This window comes from Oryzias latipes, chromosome 20 (assembly GCF_002234675.1).
Source record: "Oryzias latipes chromosome 20, ASM223467v1".
NCBI lineage: Eukaryota > Metazoa > Chordata > Actinopteri > Beloniformes > Adrianichthyidae > Oryzias > Oryzias latipes.
The window spans coordinates 18,192,381-18,212,142 of NC_019878.2; the positions used below are offsets into that span (position 1 = coordinate 18,192,381).

The 19,762-nt window shown below is 41.1% G+C and overlaps 2 protein-coding genes across 4 annotated transcripts in view; both read left to right on the forward strand.

The window, feature by feature from the left end:
- Positions 1 to 51: 51 nt before the first annotated feature.
- On the forward strand, positions 52 to 2,696 carry myd88 (myeloid differentiation primary response 88). Of its 2 annotated transcripts, none has more exons than XM_020712727.2 (5): positions 52 to 466; positions 924 to 1,055; positions 1,758 to 1,935; positions 2,012 to 2,121; positions 2,197 to 2,696. In XM_020712727.2, exons 1-5 carry the CDS (start codon positions 157 to 159, stop codon positions 2,349 to 2,351), a joined length of 885 nt encoding a protein of 294 aa, XP_020568386.2. In that variant the 5' UTR covers positions 52 to 156; the 3' UTR covers positions 2,352 to 2,696. The 2 variants fall into 2 exon arrangements, with proteins under 2 accessions (XP_020568386.2, XP_004081134.3); XM_004081086.4 differs by having other exon boundaries at positions 53 to 466; positions 2,012 to 2,103.
- Positions 2,697 to 3,264: 568 nt separating this feature from the next.
- LOC101156367 (serine/threonine-protein kinase OSR1) overlaps positions 3,265 to 19,762 on the forward strand; it is a 32,670-nt gene continuing 16,172 nt past the window's right edge. The window contains exons 1-3 of one of the 2 annotated variants that reach the window (XM_023950451.1): positions 3,265 to 3,582; positions 12,088 to 12,200; positions 15,979 to 16,087. In XM_023950451.1, coding sequence (XP_023806219.1) covers positions 3,513 to 3,582; positions 12,088 to 12,200; positions 15,979 to 16,087 — 292 coding nt within the window. In that variant the 5' untranslated portion in view covers positions 3,265 to 3,512. The remainder of the gene's footprint in view (positions 3,583 to 12,087; positions 12,201 to 15,978; positions 16,088 to 19,762) is intronic. The other variant, XM_023950452.1, reaches the window with a different exon arrangement.

The window sequence follows — 19,762 nt, forward strand, 5'->3', positions numbered from 1 at the left end:
TGTAAAAGAAATTTTGTAGAACAGACGTCACTTCCTCCCACGTGCAGACGGACCCGTACGTCACTTCCGTCTTATGTCTCCGGACTTTCGCAACTTCCACCAGCCGTCGCGATGTTTTTCTTCAGATCGTCTTAGTTCCGGAGCTTTCCCGTAAACATGGCCGGTTGCTCTTCGGACGTGGATCTGTGGACGGTCCCTCTGGTGGCGCTGAACGTCACCGTGAGGAGAAAGCTGGGACTTTATCTGAACCCCAAAAACACGGTGGCCGCCGACTGGATGACGGTTGCCGAGGAGATGGGCTTCACCTACCTGGAAATCAAGAACTACGAGGCGTCGAAGAACCCGACCAAAACTGTGCTGGAGGACTGGCAGGCCCGGAGCAAAGATGCTTCTGTGGGGAAGCTGCTGTCCATCTTGACGGAGGTGGAGAGGAAGGACGTGGTGGAGGATCTTCGCCCTCAAATAGGTGCAACATTTACAGCCATTAAAATAATTTGGGCTTCACTTCCTGCGCAGCAGATCTTACCTAAATGCAGAATTTCTAGCTGTTGTTTTCGTTTGTGGTTGTGCAAAATAACGAAATAGCAACCACGTACATCATGGGAGGCTTACATTGTGAACACAGACTCTTAACATAGATAATTTCATAGACTTAAAAAGTCAAAGTTGCAATTTTTATATAAAGATTGATTTAATTGGCTTTATTGGTAATGAATGAGGATTATAACAGACCATTTGGCTACTTTTAAAGCCAGCTTTGTGTAAATCCTGAGATATTACACTCAAGTTATACCACCAAAAGAACAAGATCATTTATCACATGCACGCTTGGAACATTTTCTCTTGTAATTACAATCTAATAAAATGTTCCCAACAGGTTTTCCTCTGCCTCTTTTAACTGTTATTATTATTATTTTCCTCAGATGAGGACGTCAGGAAGTACTTGGAGAGTTTGCAGAGAAAATCTGAGCCTCCGCTGCAGGTGGCTGAGGTTGACAGCTGCGTTCCTCGCACCCCAGAAAGGTTTGGCATCACTGTGGAAGATGACCCAGATGGTAAGGATTTTTTGTAAATTTATATTTATTTATTCACATTTATGACTCTCCCTGCACATTTTTTCAGTGTTTTTTTTTTTAAAGAATTGTCCCACACTCCTCAAATAGGAACGATTTCTATGCTGGATTTTTCTGTTGCAGCTTTAAATATATTTTCCGTCGTGCAAAGTTTTCTTAATACGCTTCACATTCAATAAAAACGTTTGAAAAGTGTATTAAGTTCAAATCTGGAAACAGGAAGAATACTTTCCTCTGCACAATGAGCTGGAGTACATGCAGTTTTACAACTTTGTGTCACTGCAGATGCATTTAAGCAGATCAAACTAAGCTAATTTAAACAGAAGGGTGAGAAATATATTGCATGGCCTTTTAAATGTTAGCTAAATCTGAAAATATAAAAAGAGCTTTTTTCAGTTTTTTTTTAATGCAGTTTATTGTTTCTGTTTTTTATCTTGAGACAGTTAACCTGTATGGATTTTTAACTCTAAATAAGGATTGCATTAATTCTTTATTTGGCTGTTAATCGTAAACTTTAATCAGATCTTTGCTACACATCTTTGTGTCACTGCTCTGCACAGCACTCTGGTGTCCTGTTTCCAGTGATGAACAGTTTTATTTCATGTTTGACTCCTGGATTGTTCTTTTATTTATTTATTTTTTATCTATTTTTTCATAAAACTGGTGCATTTGTGTTGAATTCAGGGTCACCTGAGATGTTTGACGCCTTCATCTGCTACTGCCAAGACGACTTCCACTTTGTCTGTGAGATGATCCGAGAGCTGGAGCAGACGGATCACAAGCTGAAGCTGTGTGTGTTTGACAGAGATGTCCTCCCAGGTTCCTGCGTTTGGACCATCACAAGTGAACTCATCGAGAAGAGGTGGGATATCAGCTGACGTTGCCATTCTACCTTCTAATTGAGCAAATAATTGATGTTTATGTGTCCATGTGTGCAGGTGTAAGAGAATGGTGGTTGTGATATCTGATGAATATCTGGAAAGTGATGCCTGTGACTTTCAGACCAAGTTTGCCCTCAGCCTCTGCCCTGGTAATACGGTCATTCCCGGTAAAATACTTTGATCATAGTAAACTACTCTAAGAACGTCTTTTGACATGTAACTTCTTCACTGTTCCATTATAGGGGCTCGGAATAAACGTCTCATTCCAGTCATCTATAAGACGATGAAAAAGCCATTTCCGACCATCTTGCGGTTCCTCACTGTATGCGACTACACCAAGCCCTGCACTCAGGCGTGGTTCTGGATACGACTCGCCAAAGCTTTATCCTTGCCATGAATGTGGACCAGACTGTCAACCATGTTTAAAAGTGCCTTATTATTTTTAAAAATAGATCTTTCAATAGCTTTTGTTGTAAAATATCAAGCTCTTACATCTTCAGCTGCATCTTGTATTACATATCTTGCTGACATTGAAGCAAAACATATCTATTTGTTTTCACTTGAAATAATTATATATTTTATAATCAAGCTGCACAAGGGGGGCAAGAGGATGATAAGGCGTTGTGACTGATAATTCGACATGTTCATGACCAATTTTGTTTTTTTCAATCTTTTGAAAATACTTTTGTAAGCTATAAATGTGATTTTTTTTTTTAAATAAAAGATTTCAATTCCTTGTTAAGTGTATGGATATATATATTCATATAAAGTTTTTAGATTGGTCAAAACATTTTAGAACGCATCTTTTTTCCACTTTCCAAACTAAAAACGTCCCGTCGTGTTTTCCTGTAGTACCCGCCACCACCAGCAGATGTCTCTTTTTCGCAGAGGGAGAACATTATTTACTCATAAAACTAAACCCCAAGGAAGTAAAACTCATCCAATCAGAGGACTGGGTTCTTTCGGAGCAGTACGCCCCCTTAAAAATATACCTATCATTGTCCTCGAGTTTGGTTTTGTCAGTGATGATAAAATGTGCTGTTTGCTAGTGTATTGTTTCGTAAAGAAGTATGAATAAAAAATATGTAATGGTGTATAGGAATGAGGCAAAAATTTGGCTGCTGGGTAAAACGCTTACGCAGCTGTGGTGAAATATTTGGGCTAACCTTTAGCCTGAGCTTCAATGTACAAAGAGCGTTGATTTTTTTTACTTTAAAGAAAAAGAAAAAGAACTATTGATTTGGGGGCAGTGTTCACCGTCCACGAGCGGAAATGAATTTCCCCAACCGACCACAGCAGGTCTGTGGCGCTCGTGCGGTGCACTTCGCCCGATATGTCCGCCGTTAAGGTCCACATTTGCTCGGCAGGAATGCAGTAGGCGGGGCTGCCAAGCTAGTGTCAAACTTTGGGAATGACAGGAGTGCTGCAGGATCTGCTAAGAAAGGGAAGTGTCGCCTTTGTTGGCTGTGTTTGGATAACTTCTTTTTTTCTCGCACCGTGTCTGGGTTCACAACCAAAACGGAGAGACACTACGGTCTCAGTAGACTCTTGAACCACCATGTCGGAGGACCCGAGCTCCCAACCCTGGTCCATCAACAGAGATGATTATGAGCTACACGAGGTGATTGGTATGTGATCATTAGCCTGTTAGCTTAACCGGTAGTTAGTGAATTTCCTGCTTTCTGCTGCCTCCCAGCGCGAGCTAAGCTAAAAAGCGGACAGGAAGCAGTTCTTTCCACCGAACTGGGTCAAGTTAAAGGCAGGCGACGAGTTGACTAGTCCGACCGGTTTGTGTTTGGACTCGGTAACGGTAAAAAGGCTCCGGTGAGAGAGCAACCTACCGGCGTTTTGCTAGGGCTCAAACGCTACAGGCTCTGACTAATTGCTGGCGAGAGACTGGGGGGAAAATAGTTTCTTATACTGATCTAAAACCCAATTGTAATCGTATGAGCCACAGCTTCAGTCAGAAGACTTATTTTAATAAATTTAATATGTTATTTAATGGGAAGACATGTTCTGGTAAGAACCTGGTTCGTAAGAATAGCTCAAACAAAAATATGCTAAATAGTAATGTTTTTAGACTATTTACACAAGAAAACCTGCAAAATTCACTATTTTAATCAATTTTACTATATAGACTAAGCGGCATAAATATTGGCTAAAGTAAACGATATAAAATATTGTACTTATTTTTCTCTGAGTATGCAATATCAATTTCAATTAAAAATAGTATATTTCCCCCTCTAAATGTTATTCAAATGTAAATACATACATGGGATCCTAATCAAATAGTAGTAAACACCTTGGTACATGTAAACACTTTCAGGGCTGATTGTCAAATACCAGGAGATGAGAATTCATCATGGAAATGCAAAAGGGGTGCGCTTACTTTTCACCGCTGCAAGAGGCTTTTAGCAAGCTGGTTCTGATGCCAGTGCAGGGTCCGGAGAGTGAACTTCCTGCGGCTGGTTGTTGCATTTGGAGGTATTTACTGCCTGAATGAATCCAGTTATGTGTGAGCTCTTTTGAGAGGATTACTGGATGTTATGAAGCTTCTAACCCCCACGGAAAGCTGGAACAATTCTCTGACAAATTGTGGATCTGATAAGGAAAAGAGAAGTTTGTACAGGGCGCTTTTTTATAATTAGGACATTGTAAAACCTGTAGTTTATTAGGCGTGTTTAAAGCATGGATGAGGGCATGTTGGCCAGTCTGAAGAGGTTCTCTTGTGAAGTTTAAAGAATTTCTGACGTATTTATCTGTAAAGCGAGTAAAATCGTTTTAACATTAACACTTTGGTTTGCATGAATCAATAGTTTTTTGGGGTGTAGCACTTCTTCTTTGACAAACCTGTTTTCCTGGAAGGAGCTGGCTTCATATCTGAGCTTGTTCAGTGCTAAAACCTACTTACTTTAGACCCCCCCCTCCACCCCCTCCAATTTAGTTTCTTGGAAAAATTTGGACTGGGGCACCCCCTCGAGATAACACCCTTCAATTTAGCTTGCATGCAGAGATAAAGCCCCTCTTGTGCAGAAACCAGTTCTGTCGCATTTCACTGAGCTGCTACATTCAGTACAAAGTGTCTATGTAGGTTTGAAACCGCCACGGTTCTTACTGAGCTGGACCGCATGCCGCCTGCTAGGGTTTAGAGGGAAATTGACTTGATCAACTTTGTTTTGGGAAATAGTTGCACATTTAGCTTAGTCGACTCCACAAATGTACCAGAACTGATTAAAAGGTCGTTCCTAAACTTAGAAAGACGTCCTTCACATGGGAAGTAAGCGCAACCATCTGTGGGAGGGACTTTACCTGTCTGTGTGGCCTAATACTTATAGAATGTATATAGATTTCCTTTTTTCTTTGGTGTTTTTTTTTAATTCTTAATAGTTTTTTTTCCTTTTATTTCTAAAATACTCGTGAGGAAAGGAAAAAAATCAGGAGAGAAATGAGGAAACCTGCTCCAAGGTGTTCGCTTGATGGTTGGTTTAATTCCACTGGCAGGAAAATAAAATCATGTAGTGGACCTTTTATATGATCCAATAAAGCAAAATCATTTGATTAAAAAAAAAAAAGATCATAAAATCTGTTAATATTTCTGCTTTAGTTCCAAGACTTTATCAAAAATTATTTAAAAGCCACTTCTCTTCCACACTCCGACACTGTTGGCTAAACGCTCTATAAACTGTTTCATTGCAGGCAGATGTTGTTCGACTTTATGTGAGCGTGGAGGATGCCTCTGCATTCCCAGCATGCCCTCTGAGGCTTTTGTTTTGGTAGTTTCCCCAGGGAAGGAAGAGTTGTTATTTCACGGCTCACACCCAGTCGTTTTCACCCCGACGCGCTGCGATTGCACCGGGCAGAGACCAGGGAAATAGTGATGGTGGATCGCTGGTAAATCTGGCCTGGAAACTGTGCGGGTCACTGTTTTCTAATCCACGACACCAAGAGAAACTCTACGTTTCATCGTTAAGCCACATGATTTCTGTGAGTGAAGGTGTGGTTGTTAGTTGTTTGACATTTCTTTTTTTGTTCATCTGGATAATGTGTGGAATGCTGGCACAGTGCGCAGAGGAAATGTAGTAAAAGATACAAGACGTCAGACCTCAAACTAGCCTGGTGAGGGCAGGAAGGGCTAACCGAGGTTCGCTCTGCTGTTGTTTTTGCCTCATGAGTGAGGCCTGCATCAAATAATGTCTTCTAGCATAAAAAGAACACAAATTTGATGCAAGATTAATTAAAATTCCATTAGATGATCCAGAACAGTGAGCTTTTAGAGCCTAAGATGAATAGATAGATAATTTCATACATTTTATTCAACCATAACACTAGTAATTATTATTATTAAGCTAAACGACAAACTTTATAGCCACAAACTAGAGATAGAATCAGTCAAAAAATGTAGAGGGACTCGAAGAGCCTCTTGTGTTCTTTGAGTTTCTTTGTGTCAACTGTCGACTCCCAAAAAAAGCAAACATGTTAATCTAAGGATTAGGCCCTCACTGGAGTTCATTTAGGCTGAGAGGAGAAATCGACATTCTTTCAGAGCTCATTTCCACGCCACGTTACGCTCAGAGACAGATTTGTTTGGAGGAAACATGCTTACAGAAAACACAAGATGCCTTTTCAAAAGATCACGGCCGTTTTTGTCCATGTTTCTTCTGCAGAGTTGTTTCAGACAGTCAGCAACAAATTATTTTCACAAGTTATTTTAAATTCTTCATTCTAAACAATAAGAACATGAGGATCCTGTTTAATAGAATGAGCTCATAGCCCACTTAGATTGTAGAAGGTAGAGGAATTCTCCACATAAGCTTTAGAACATTTTCCAGCCTTATCTCGGATGTATTTGGATATTTATGGCACCAGTTTTAAACAAAAGATGAAAAAAAAAAACCCTCTTTGGACTGTTTGTTTAACAGCTATTCCAAAATAACACACAGTTTTGGACATGAGAGAAGAAAAAAGTCAAACAGGAAACCTCGCCATGACATGTAAACACGCCATATTTTCAGCTGAACCGTCTTCATTCGATTTTGACTAATGAAGTAACTCACTTAAAGAAATGAAATTCTCTTATTCACTTTCAAAACAAGTGAAATCTTGTCGTTTGTCTAGAAATGCAACATATTAAAATAAAACTTTGATTTCGTCTGATGGATATAGGTGCAGTCATTTATTAAAAACCAATTTTACGTACTTACTTTTAAATGCAACTTTAGTTTAGGTTTGTCAAGGCTTTAGCTGACAGCTCTGCAGTGCATGTATTTGTGTGAGGGGCAGATGGGCAGATTAGGCATTGCATGGAGCTTTTTCTTAGTGAATTTTCTGCCTATTCTTAATGCTTTTTTGAAAAAAACTTTTTTTTTTAACTCTTATTCCAACTGCTTACTGAAGCTGCCCTTTCGAGGTCTTTTGTACATTTATTATTTGAAACCCTTGGTTTGGGTTACATTGACTTTTTCTTATGTTGTGCAGAACTGAAAAACTTTACAAAGCATCACTCCAGTCATAAGTCCAGGTTCCTGCTGGCAGATGGTCAGTAGTTCCCTGATATGCGTAAAAAGACCCCATTCTGACGGAAATCCTGTTTTAAACATCAACTTGTGGTGTTTTTGTTTTTCTGATGATGGAGGTCAATTATATAGAAAATTAAGCTGAAAATTGCAGTTCTGAGTGTTTCTTTTTTTCGAATCGTTGAATGTCAGGAGGACAAAAAATACCTTTTTTATGGCGTAGAAAATACGCTGGCCACAAGCTCCGTGCTCCAACGTCTCACCCACAACGAGCTACTTCTGCTCTGCTGAAACTATGTTCTAGAGAGCGACACAGGTTTTTAGATTTGGCTAAAAAAGGTGTAATCTTAATTAAAAAACCACTGGAAACAGAGTGGGACTTTAACCTGCGTCTTAAGCCCCCTGCTGGCCGCTTTTAAAACTGTTTATGTGGAGAATTTTGTGCTGTGGTGGATCTGGTCCTGACTGACTGACTGGTCCGGATCGAGCTCACTGAAGGGTCTGGGATAGCAGGAAGAGCGGGAGGGGAACCGACAACCTCCTTGTCAGGCCTCTGCCACAGAGGAGGGAGGATCATTACAACCCTGGGGAGTTGAGCAACCGCAATGTCACTGGAAGAAATCTGATCATAGCTGTTACTCATGTTGGGAAATATGTTTCACATACTTTGCATTCATTTGTTAGATTTACTCTTCACTGTTTGTCAGAGGAAATTACTACATTATTCAATTATTAGAAGAAACCATGTTTGTGTGCATTTTGAATAGTTTTTTTTTGCCTGAAGGAGTAATAATCTTGGAGAAAACGGCTGGAAAAAATGGATGATTTTACTTTTTAATAAAACAAGAGAGTACTTTTTTTCTCATATATTATTCTTAGAACATTTTTTAAATGTCTTTGCTTCCCAGACCCGTTGAAACAATGTAAACAATGAAGAGTTTGTTCATGTCCGGCTGATGCTTTTATCAGTTAAGGAGATGTTATGAAACGCCGACTGAAGGGTCAACCAGAGCAACGCTCAGCCTTCCAGCCCGTTTCCACATGATTGTGCCGAGACCGTGGCGCAGGATCAGGACCACAGTGGTTGTTGGGGAATCGGCTTCTGCGCTGAGAGTACGAGCAGCGAGGGAGCCGTGAAATGACCTCACACCGCGTGGAGTGGAGAGGATTTTACGAGTCTGTGTGGCGCTCTGACGTCAGCTGGGTGCTTCCACTAGCTTGTCATTTTATGTTTTAACGCTGTTATAAGTTCTAATCTCTTCTGGTCATTCACATCTTCAACAATCTGCAAACTCATCACACATGCCTACCATAGCTTAGATGACCGTTTGTTTTTATTTTCAGTCTTTTACTGACAAAGTCAACCTTTTAGTGATGATGTGCTGCTGAGTTTGTGCTTTGTTTGCTGTTAGAGCTACTTCTTCAGACAGGATTAGGAAAGTCTAGTGATAAACACATATCAATGCAAACAAAGGAGAAAAACACAACTCTTTTTTTATTTTATTTTATTTTTTTCTTCCCTTAAACTCAGTTGAAAGGGAATTCTCCAAATTCTCCAAGACATAGGCGGTTATCGTTTAATAATAAAGGATATCATTAAATTGATGAATTTTTCACACTCTCTTTTTAAAGTAAAACAACTCCCCTTTACTTTTAATCATTTAATAGAGATTGTAGCTGTCTCGATTGTTTCCTTTTTGGTCAGATATGTACATGTCTGTAATGTAAAATTCAGCTGCAGAGGTGAAAATGTTTTTGCGTCTCATTGTTTCACGATATGAGGAAAACTCTCAGTGTACGATATTGGTGATCAATATCGCCATGACATAGCAGGCTCAGACCACCTCTGCTTGTCCCTCACCCCCACCTACACCCCCCTAAGAAGGAAAACAAAGCCAGAAACAAAGACCATCAGGATCTGGCCCGAAGCTGCCCTCACACAACTGCAAGACTGCTTCTCAAACACACTCTGGGACACTTTCTACAGCCAAAATCTACAAGAACACACGGACACAGTCCTTTCCTATATAAACCACTGCATAGGCAATGTGACTGTGAACAAAAGGATCAGAACTTTCCCAAATCAGAAACCATGGATGACCAGCGAAGTAAAATCTCTCCTTAAAAAACGAGACACCGCCTTCAGGTCAAGGGACAGTGACTGGCTCCAATACAGCGCAGCCAGATCTGCCCTAAAAAAAGGCATAAAGAAGGCCAAAATGGCCTACAAAAAGGAGATTGAAGAGCACTTCACTGACAACAACCCCAGGAAGATGTGGCAGGGGATAAAACACATCACAAATCAAAGGAGCAGCAACACAGTGTCCACTGGAGCGGATGCCTCCTTGGCAAGGGAGCTAAACCATTTCTTTGCCAGGTTTGACACGCAGAGGCCCCCAGCAGACACGCCACAATCATCACCACCCCACATCAACAGCACCCTAGTACTCCAGGAGCAGGAAGTACGACGGGTGCTTAAATCAGCCAACCCCAGGAAGGCAACGGGACCAGATGGAGTACCAGGCAAAGTACTCAGCGCATGCGCCGACCAATTAGCGGACGTCTTCACCAGTATCTTTAATCAGTCCCTACAACAGTGCAGTATCCCAGCCTGCCTCAAAACCTCCACCATAATTCCGGTTCTCAAAAAGCCAGCAGCAGACAGCCTCAACGACTACAGGCCAGTCGCCCTCACGCCTGTAATCATGAAGTGTTTTGAAAGACTGATAGCAAAACACATCAAAGATAATCTCCCACCCACCCTCGACCCGCTTCAGTTTGCCTACAAACCAAATCGCTCAACAGATGATGCTATTTCCACCACTCTTCACTCTGCCCTGAGCCACCTGGACCACCCAGGGAACTACGTTAGGCTGCTCTTTCTGGACTTCAGCTCAGCCTTTAACAACATCATCCCAGACATCCTGACAGAGAAACTGCTTCACCTGGGCCTTTCTTCCCCCATCTGCTCATGGATTAAAGACTTTCTGTCAGAACGACCACAATCAGCACAGGATCACCACAAGGATGTGTACTGAGCCCTCTCCTCTTCACGCTCTACACATCGGACTGCACGCCAACCCACCCCTGCAACACAATCATCAAATTTGCTGATGACACCGCTGTGGTCGGGCTCATCTCAGGGGAAGATGAGACTCTCTACAGGGATGAAGTCAGCAGACTGGAAAAGTGGTGTTCAGGAAACAACCTCCACCTGAACACCACCAAAACGAAAGAAATAATCCTGGACTTCAGAAAGGGGAAAGTGGACCCGCCCCCACTTTATATAAATGGGGTCAGCGTGGACAGGGTTCACTCCATCCGCTACCTAGGTGTGCTGATCACAGAGGACCTCTCCTGGACTGCAAACACCACTGCGGCAGTAGGGAAGGCCCAGCAGCGTCTCCACTTTCTGAGAATACTCAGGAGGAACAACCTGGACAAGAAGCTGCTGGTGACCTTCTACAGAGCCACCATCGAGAGCATCCTCACGTACTGCATCACAGCCTGGTATGCAGGATGCTCGGCCGCAGACAGGAAGGCGCTGCAGAGGGTGATCAACACGGCCCAGAAAATCACCGGCTCCCCCCTGCCCAGCCTAGAGGAAATTGCTAGCTCTCGCTACACGAGCAGAGCCAGGCAAATCATCAAGGACTCCCACCATCCAAACCACCACCTGTTCCAACTGCTACCGTCAGGCCGACGGTACAGATCCCACAAGGCTCGCACAAATAGACTAAAGAACAGTTTTTTTCCCAGAGCAGTCAACCTCCTAAATAAATGTGAATCCCACAAAAACTGTAACTCGTGCAATATCTGAAGCCAATGTGCAATATTAACAATTCCCAGTGCAATATAATGCAATTTAGAATAGTTATGTAGCTTTGTACATATGTATATTTTCAGTTAAACTCAATTTTATTGTTCTTTAGAAGATTATCTATTTTATTGTTTAAGCAGCTGGAGAGCACCAGAAATTTCGTTGTCACAAGTTTCTTGTGTTACAATGACAATAAAGGCTTTCTGATTTCTGACAATATGACTCGCGACATATGAAGAAATTCCAAAACAAAAAACAACTAAAGCATTATTTCCATTTCATTGCAAAAGTTTTATTCAAATAAAAGTCGACATAACTTGAAATGTAGTCCAAATGACGTTCGTCTGTATGGGAGGCGGTTATCTAACATGAAAGGGGTCTATCCGATTGGTCAAATGCTTAAAAGGCTTCAAGCTGCCATTAGAATGTGTGTAAATATTTAAATTTACCATTTCTCACAGTTTATCCCATCCTTTATGGTATGCATGCATACACAGGCTGATATTGGGATTTCTTGTGCAGGCCTAATTGGAATAATAAGAATTGCAGCATAAGCCCCTAGTGGTTATTCAGTGAACTACACTAGGCTTCAGTTCCGCATTATTTCAAATGAGCTTCAATCCAGAAGCCACAGGAAGGCCGCTTGGTTTCAGGTTGAGTGATGAAACATTTATAAGACGTTATGTTTGCCTGACCTAAAGAGAACCCAGTGTTCTGGACCCCAGAAAACCTATTAAAGCATCATGGGAAAGGGGGTACTATGGAGGATTACCATGGTGAGGTGTCGCTCTCTGTTGCAGGAAGTGGGGCCACCGCTGTGGTTCAAGCGGCCTACTGTATTCCCCGAAAAGAGAAGGTGGCCATCAAACGGATCAACTTAGAGAAATGCCAGACCAGCATGGACGAACTCCTGGTAAGTCACAAAACACAGCAGAGCCAATTTGGCCGAAAACCCGTCCCTCCGTTTATAGTAGACGACTTATCGAGTGTGTTGCACATGTGGAGGAAATTAGAGCTACCTCTGCTTTTCATTACTCTGAGCCTTCATCCAATCATTCCTGTCGATTGAAACACTATTCCAGTTGTTCTCTGAAGGAGGGCTCCACTGGCCCTCCACCAGGGCGCCAGGAAACTATTAGAGCACTATGGGATGTCTTCCTGAACACTGACTGTACTGTCTTCATCCTGTCAGTACAGTCCTTACATCACTGGGATTTTAGCTGCACATCGATAGATTTAATACAGAAACTCCTCACCACTCCAGCTATTGATGCTTAAATGAACTCGGCATGTTCTTATCGCTTAACTCAAGTGATGTCTGTGTAAGACGGGCATCAAATATCGTCAAGTGTCTGTAAGTGATGAGTGCCGTCCAAAGACTGATTGGCTTTGCTATACCAAGAAGAGCTCCTTCAGCAGCTCCATGAATTCTGCTGGATGAAATAGGGGAATGTTGCTCCCAGATTCTTGGAGGAGGCAGTCACATGAAAAAGAGCGCTATCGGATTTCCTGCCTGCGGTTTTTCCCTCCACATTTCCACAGCCTGCTGTGGGCCCACTTCAACTTTAAGGAAGCATTAAATTGAAGCCAGATTGCTTTTTAGGAGAGGTTTAAGAACAGGATGCATTAGTTGAAAATAATTTAAATACAACAATTAATTGCTTTTCTGGCATTTGAGTCTCTGGACGTTACGATGAATCTCTTGAATCATTTTTTTTAATTACGTTTTTGGACCAGATCAGATGTTTAAATTACTTGTTTATAGTCTAAATGCAGTTTAGTGGACCTCTGACTGTCATTTAATATATACATTTAAATAATAAAGCAGCTTAAATTAATACATTTTTATGATCAAGTCCTACTACGATAATCGTTTGATCAATATGAAAGTATTCCCAGTGCCTCCACTTCCCATCATCCATTTGTTTCCACTCAAAGCAGGGAGCTTTGCAAAAACACAACAATTTGAATAAAGAAATACTCAGAAATGCAATATTTGGTTAAATTATTTTTATACATGTCTGCTATCATCAGAAAAATGCCTCAAGAACATGTTAAACACGAAAAAACACTAATTTCATTGGAGTGAATCTTTAATAAACCAAAGAAAGTGCATATAGGCTGTATTTGTGACTATTTATGAAATATTGTGCAAGAATACTATTAATGTTACTATAACAGCAAGTCAGCATCTTTTTTTTGTGCTTGTTCTTTGTATTTTGCCAATATGTGTGTGCACACTTGACTTGAACTGTCGCTCTGAACGTGTGAGGCCGGAGTAACCGAAAGTGACATAACATTTCCTCTACAGAGGGCTCTGTGTGTCTGCCATCCCCAAGGATGGGTGGCACCAGTGTGTGACCCACAGCTCTGTTGAGCTTTTACAATAGTTATTCATCTTTTTGCTCACAATCATAATCTTCTGACATCACACATGCTGAAAAGATCTGGGCTAATATATATAAAAAAATACACTACTGAAGCGACTGATCTTCACTTTTTCCCTGGGTTAAAGGGTGGAAGCTTCAGCAGGTCATTCAGAATAGCAGATTTCTTTTCTTTTTTTAAAACAGAAATGCTCAATTGTCTTTTCCTGATGACACAGCAATATTTCAATTGATCTTCCATTTCTGCTTTAATTATCCTTTGTTGCTTTTTCTGCAGAACAGTCATATGTTATTGTTTTGTTTTTACATAAACAGAGTGAACTTCTCATGTACTTGAGTTTTGAGTCCTTAAAAATGAGAATCAGTTGAAGACCCACTGCGATCATCTTTTGAGCTATTTTTAAAGCGTTCCCAGTGGTATTTTAACTAAGATTATTTCAAATCAAAATAGCAGTTTTCAAGGATATATTCTGCAGAGCAGCAGTAGTTTATTCGAAGTATGCCTCTGAGTTATGGGTGGGACCATTGGCGTAGAGCAACCCCGTCCCCCTTTCCCCTCTCTGTTGCGGAGCAAGGAGCTCGTGCCCCACACAGCGTATTCACTACGTAACAAATAATCGTTTTGTCAAATTGTTGTGCTCCTGATTCACAACCATTTCAAAAAAGAAATAAACAGAAATGAGATTTTAAGTTTCCTCCATCATCAAAAAAATGCCTCGAAAGCATGTTAAAATACCAAGAATACCATTTTCATCAGAATTGATCTTTAAACAGCCTGAGAATGATTTGTAGACAAATGGCCGGTTATTCTTTAATGGCTATAACTCTGTAATTTAATCTAACAATAGTAATATTAATCTGAGTTCAAAGACTTTGTTTGGATTGGATCAGAGGTGCGTTCGATGTACGCTGATGAGAAAAAGAAGACAGATTCAAAAGTCACTGCAACACCCGGGTTACTAGATGGTTTTCTGCTGGAAAAGGTGCAAACGCCAGCTGTTGTACTGATGAGTGTCACAGTCCTCCAGACAACGGTACAGATACTTTGTAGTTCCCTCTATATTCACTCAGTTAATGAAATCCTGTCATCAAAACTATTTAGGAGTAACCTGACGGAGTTGAGTCATCCCAGAGTTTGTGTGTTAATGAACAAACCTTGAATGACGCACAGAGTTGACTCAAAGGCATCAACTAAAATGATTCAAGTCGAGAGGTTTACCCTTTCACTGGAATGTGTTGCTAGAAAAAAGCATGCTGCACCCACACATGAAGAAAAAAAAACTGCCTTTGGGGGATAGGAGGATTCTGCTAATGAAAAAAAAAAATCAGAAATTTGTGGGAAGGTGAAAGTGCGGGGGGACTTTTTCCTCATAAGCCATAAACAAAAACAATCCATTATGTTTTGGCTTTGGTCTTGGCAGTAAATTAAAAAACACACACACAAAAAGGAAGATGCAAACATGTTTGCAGAGGATCCCACTGAAGAGCTTTGGCTGTTTTTTGATTCTTCCTGGCTGTACATTGGACTCCCACTGTTGCGTCAAACACTCCTGCATTACCGAGTTTCTATTAGACCTGCACAATGCATCACAAATTTATTGTTATCGTGATATCAAGGTGTGCAATATCCAAATCGCAAATGTGGGTGAAAATTGGGAGAAATGATAACCTTAAATTTGCCGAAACAAACTTTTGGCAGCTTGAAGTATTTAACAGATCAAAGAAATCCATTCATGCTTTTGACCAATCGGATGGACCCCTGAAATGTTAGATCCTTGCCTCCTATGTAAACGAGGGTCATTTGGAGTTTAAGTATGTTGACTCTTATTTAACTTGAACTGTTGCAATGAAATTGTGTACTTAGTTGTTTTGCTATTTGTTCATGACGTGATACATGAACAAATATCAAAACAACTAAAAGCACAATTTCCATTTCATTGCAACAGCTTAGTTTAAATAAGAGTCAACATAACTTAAATTATACTCCAAATAACCTTCGTCTACATAGGATTTGAGCATCTAATATAAAAGGGCTCCATTCGATCGGTCAAATGCATAAATGCATTTATTTGATTCGTTAAATACTTCAGGCTGCCCTAAGATTGTTTTCCACATTTAAGGTAACCAGTTATCCCAATTTTCGCTGTCTTTTTGCAATATGTGTATTGGACAGCTTGATATCACGATAACGATAAATTTGCGATTTATTGTGCAGGCCTAATAAAAATGTAACTGTACTTGTTAGATGACTGAATTTTTCTCTTTTTTTTATTTTTTATTTTTTGCTTTGCTTTCCTTCAACAGAAAGAGATCCAGGCCATGAGCCAGTGCCACCACCCAAATATAGTGACTTATTACACCTCCTTCGTTGTAAAGGATGAGCTGTGGCTGGTTATGAAGCTGCTCAGTGGCGGTAAGTGGGATTTTTCTGTATTCACGATCTGTCAGATCTTTTATTGCATGGACACACAAATGGATAACTTTCATCATTTCTTAATTAAACTTACCCGAATAGCTGTAAAGGGAACCATAAGGTTATTTCTTTTTTATTTTTTATCGTAGTATGAATGTTTATAAGTCTTTGCCAGGACCTCTGATGATAAACCAGCTTAAACAGGAAGAGCTGGCCAGTTTGCTGCATGTGATCTGAGCGGTTATTATAGGGGATTTTGTCATTGTGTTCCCCGCTGCCGCTCTCTCTGGGCTTTAAGCGTGCACGGTGCTATAGCTAATGACAAAGCAGAGGTAATAACAGCCCACATGGCAACCGTTTGGCAGCACTGCAATTAACGAGGAGGAGGAGGAACATGAAGAGGAAGCCCTCCTCAAAGTGAAACCGTCAGAAACAAAACAGGATTGTGGGTTTTTGGCTCAGTTAGTACATTACAGCTGTGAATTAAACTGTATTTTTCCATCAAGTGCTTTAATTGGTTATTGCTTGTAGAAACAAATTGTTAAAGTATTTTTGTGGTATTTTTTTTCCCATCTCAGACCCCCATTGATGCCAGTTTAAAAGAACAGAAACTGCTTCCACGCTCCTCTGTGTAAACAACTCCCCGCTGTAATAGATGGTGCCCAAGCGGCATGTCTTCTTCACTTAGGTCCTATCCAAAGGGGTCCCCCCCTGGCCGTCCCCTTGCAGTTGAGCTCTTGGGGCCCCATTCGTGCTGAGCCCTGCTTGGGCAGACGGCCATCCTCTCAGCAGGAGCGGCCGTACCCGAATGCCGCCCGCCTGCTTCCCTGCGTCGTCGTTGCGCGGCGGCCATTGAGTTTTATGATGTGGAGCAATTAAGTGACGGCCACAGCAGCGTCTGCCGTGGAAACGGACTCCAATGAGGTTGAGGCTACAGACAGGCTCTCCACAGGGCAGAGCAGCAGGCCAGGCTGGAGGAAGCAGAGCTTTTGCCTGGCTGTCTGGCTTCAGGACGCAGGAGAAGCCCCGCCCTCTGACCCCCATTCTGCCGTCTTTCTTTTTCTTTTGAGAAACTCATAATTGAACAAACAAAGCCATGGTGGGTTTTTTTTTAAGCAGGGAAGAAAACAAAACCTGTCATTACCAACTACCCCAGCATATTTTAGTGGCAAACCTTATTGTTTGGGTGTTGCATAACTACATAATTTAATAACTGTATTCTTGTTTTTCAAGAACAATTGAGGCTTTTTTTTTTTTTTTTACTAAAGTGTACGTCTTTGTTCTACTTGTTTTTTTTTTTAGATCAATCAGAATTTCTAGGATAAAGGCACAAACTTCATGTCGAGACTTTAAAGTTATTCTTTGTGGTGACTTGTGGCCATTCCAATTAGACGATACATTTTCTACAAGCCCTACAAGGCCTGTTAAATAATTTACATCATATGCTTTTCAAGCAGATTTGATTGGCTTTCATTTGAAGTGGAGACCATTGCCTGTATACGAGAACTGGACCAATTGAGTGGGGAAAATGGTTTACTTCTGGCACCAACAAAATGAAGTCCGCTGCCATTTTTTTTAGCCATACAGATGCTGCCATGTTGGAGCCAGATGACGTCAATAAACAGGGATTGATCCTAATCGGTCTGAGTCATTGTTTCTATGGGAACCACTCTTGCCAGACAGAAGGGAGTTTGTTGGAGGGCCACACCTCTACCACTTGAAAGCAGGCTCAGGAAAATCTGTGAACCTTTCGACGTCAGACCACCTACTTTTATTGAGGCTGTCAGTTTATACCTCGATTATACCATGGTCCGGGTGAATTCTCGATTCTAATTGGCTGCTGGGTGTGTATTAAAAAGTGATAACGCACAGTGGTAACGCACGCCTAAAAAGAAGTTCTGGTCACATCGCTTAAATGTTCTGTATCACTGCGCTAGCTTCTTTAAAACAAACTTTAGTTTCATCCTCTGGAAGAAAACAAGCAGTAAGAGGTGAACTGTCTCTCTGAACTGATGCCTTATTTAACCCATTGTGACGACCAGCATAGATATAGTTTTCCTTTGCTGCTGTAGTCGAGATTGGAGTTTGGAACAGCCGCACCATGTAACAAATAGTCCGCTTTTTGTGAAAAAAGTGATCCAAACCAAAAAAATAACAAAAATAAAGGACTAAAAACAGATTGAATATTTATTTGTTTTGTAAGTGACCATGGTAAAAGCGGGTTAATGGCACTTCGCGCCGGATGGCTCAGGCTTCTACGTGCGTTAATTTCTGATAATCCACACTTCGTTGGCCATTAACCTTTACATAACTTGCACTATAGAAAATAAAAAAGCAGAACAAGAATGCGAAGCGTTTTATTTTTCAATAGAAGTTTATGGGATTTTGGCTACTTGAAACTAACAGGTCTTTCCTATTTAGAACACGAGGGGGGAGGGGTCACTCAGTCCAGTTCTCATATACGGTCAATGGTGGAGACTGACAAAATGATTAAAACCAAACCATTAAACAAACTTTTCATTATTGCAATGGACACCAGAGTAAATTCACAACGATAAAATGATAAAAATGAGAGTAGAATTTTAGTGTGAGATAAAATCAATGCGGAGCCTTAAATGATCAATTGTTAAAAACAGGACACGAAACGGCTAAGTCAAGTTTGGACTCGTATGCCACGCCAACGGCGCTCACGAGAAGGTGTGGTTTTGACTTCTGACTCACTAAATAGTTACTACGTTTGTATTCCCAAAGTTTGAGTATATTTGTTTGTCAAACCAAACCCTATTTGCCGTTACATGTTGAAGATTACAGAAGTTGAATGACTTTTAAAAGAACAGGATCAGCAAAGCTTCAAAGCCTGGCTGCAGCCCCTCCCATGCCTCCCGCTCTGCTTCCTCCACCACCGTATTGGCATTCCACACAGGCCTTTAGCACAGTTGGCACACAGCTCTCATGTCCTTCATCCACTTCCTTATCCTCCTCCCCCGCCTTTGGCTTTCCTCAGTGTCTCCCTTGATCTCCGAGCTCTGCTCTGCCTTGAAGAGCAGAGGATGTTCCTGGATGAAGTGTTGAACCTCTGGCTTTCAAACTGTCACACAATCATGTCCAAATGTGAAGAAGTGAAGACACTTGCTGAATCCATCCTTTAACTTGGTGGGGATTGATCTGCCTTCCTTCTGAGCGGTTTGGATAATCTGCGGTGTTCTCTGCTGTCAAGACTGACTTAACACTCTGGGATTTGAATAAGATACTCCGCTCCGGCGCCATTCAAATGAAAACAAAGGACTATGGTGCACTGTACGCAGTCAACCTGCCAGTGTCAGTTTGCTAAAGCAAAGAAATGAGAGGAAATGGTCATTTTGAGAGGGAATGATGAGGCTAAGATCAGTATGCATCTTTTTCCAACACTTTTAAGACTTTAGTCTTAAAGAAAAAGTTGCACATGTGTGAAGTAAAGACCCAGTCCGATGAAAACTATATTTTTGTTTTTTTTGTTTTTCTCATGAAAGAAAACATATCTTAAAAAAAATCATCTTAAAATTGTATTTCTGACTATTTCTTTATTCAAATCATAGCTCTAATATTGCTCGCCTTTTTTGTTACACCCATACTGTTAGGTTAGGGTTGTGAGGGGATGTAAGCTAGCCGGAGAGAGTGTAAACAGATGGATGATGG

Excerpts from the sequence above, each read along its gene's own strand:
- myd88 (XM_020712727.2), top strand. The coding sequence starts at position 157 with ATGGCCGGTTGCTCTTCGGACGTGGATCTGTGGACGGTCCCTCTGGTG. Across the intron at positions 467-923 it reads GGATCTTCGCCCTCAAATAG|ATGAGGACGTCAGGAAGTAC; the intron begins GTGCAACATTTA and ends TATTTTCCTCAG. Across the intron at positions 1,056-1,757 it reads TGTGGAAGATGACCCAGATG|GGTCACCTGAGATGTTTGAC; the intron begins GTAAGGATTTTT and ends TGTTGAATTCAG.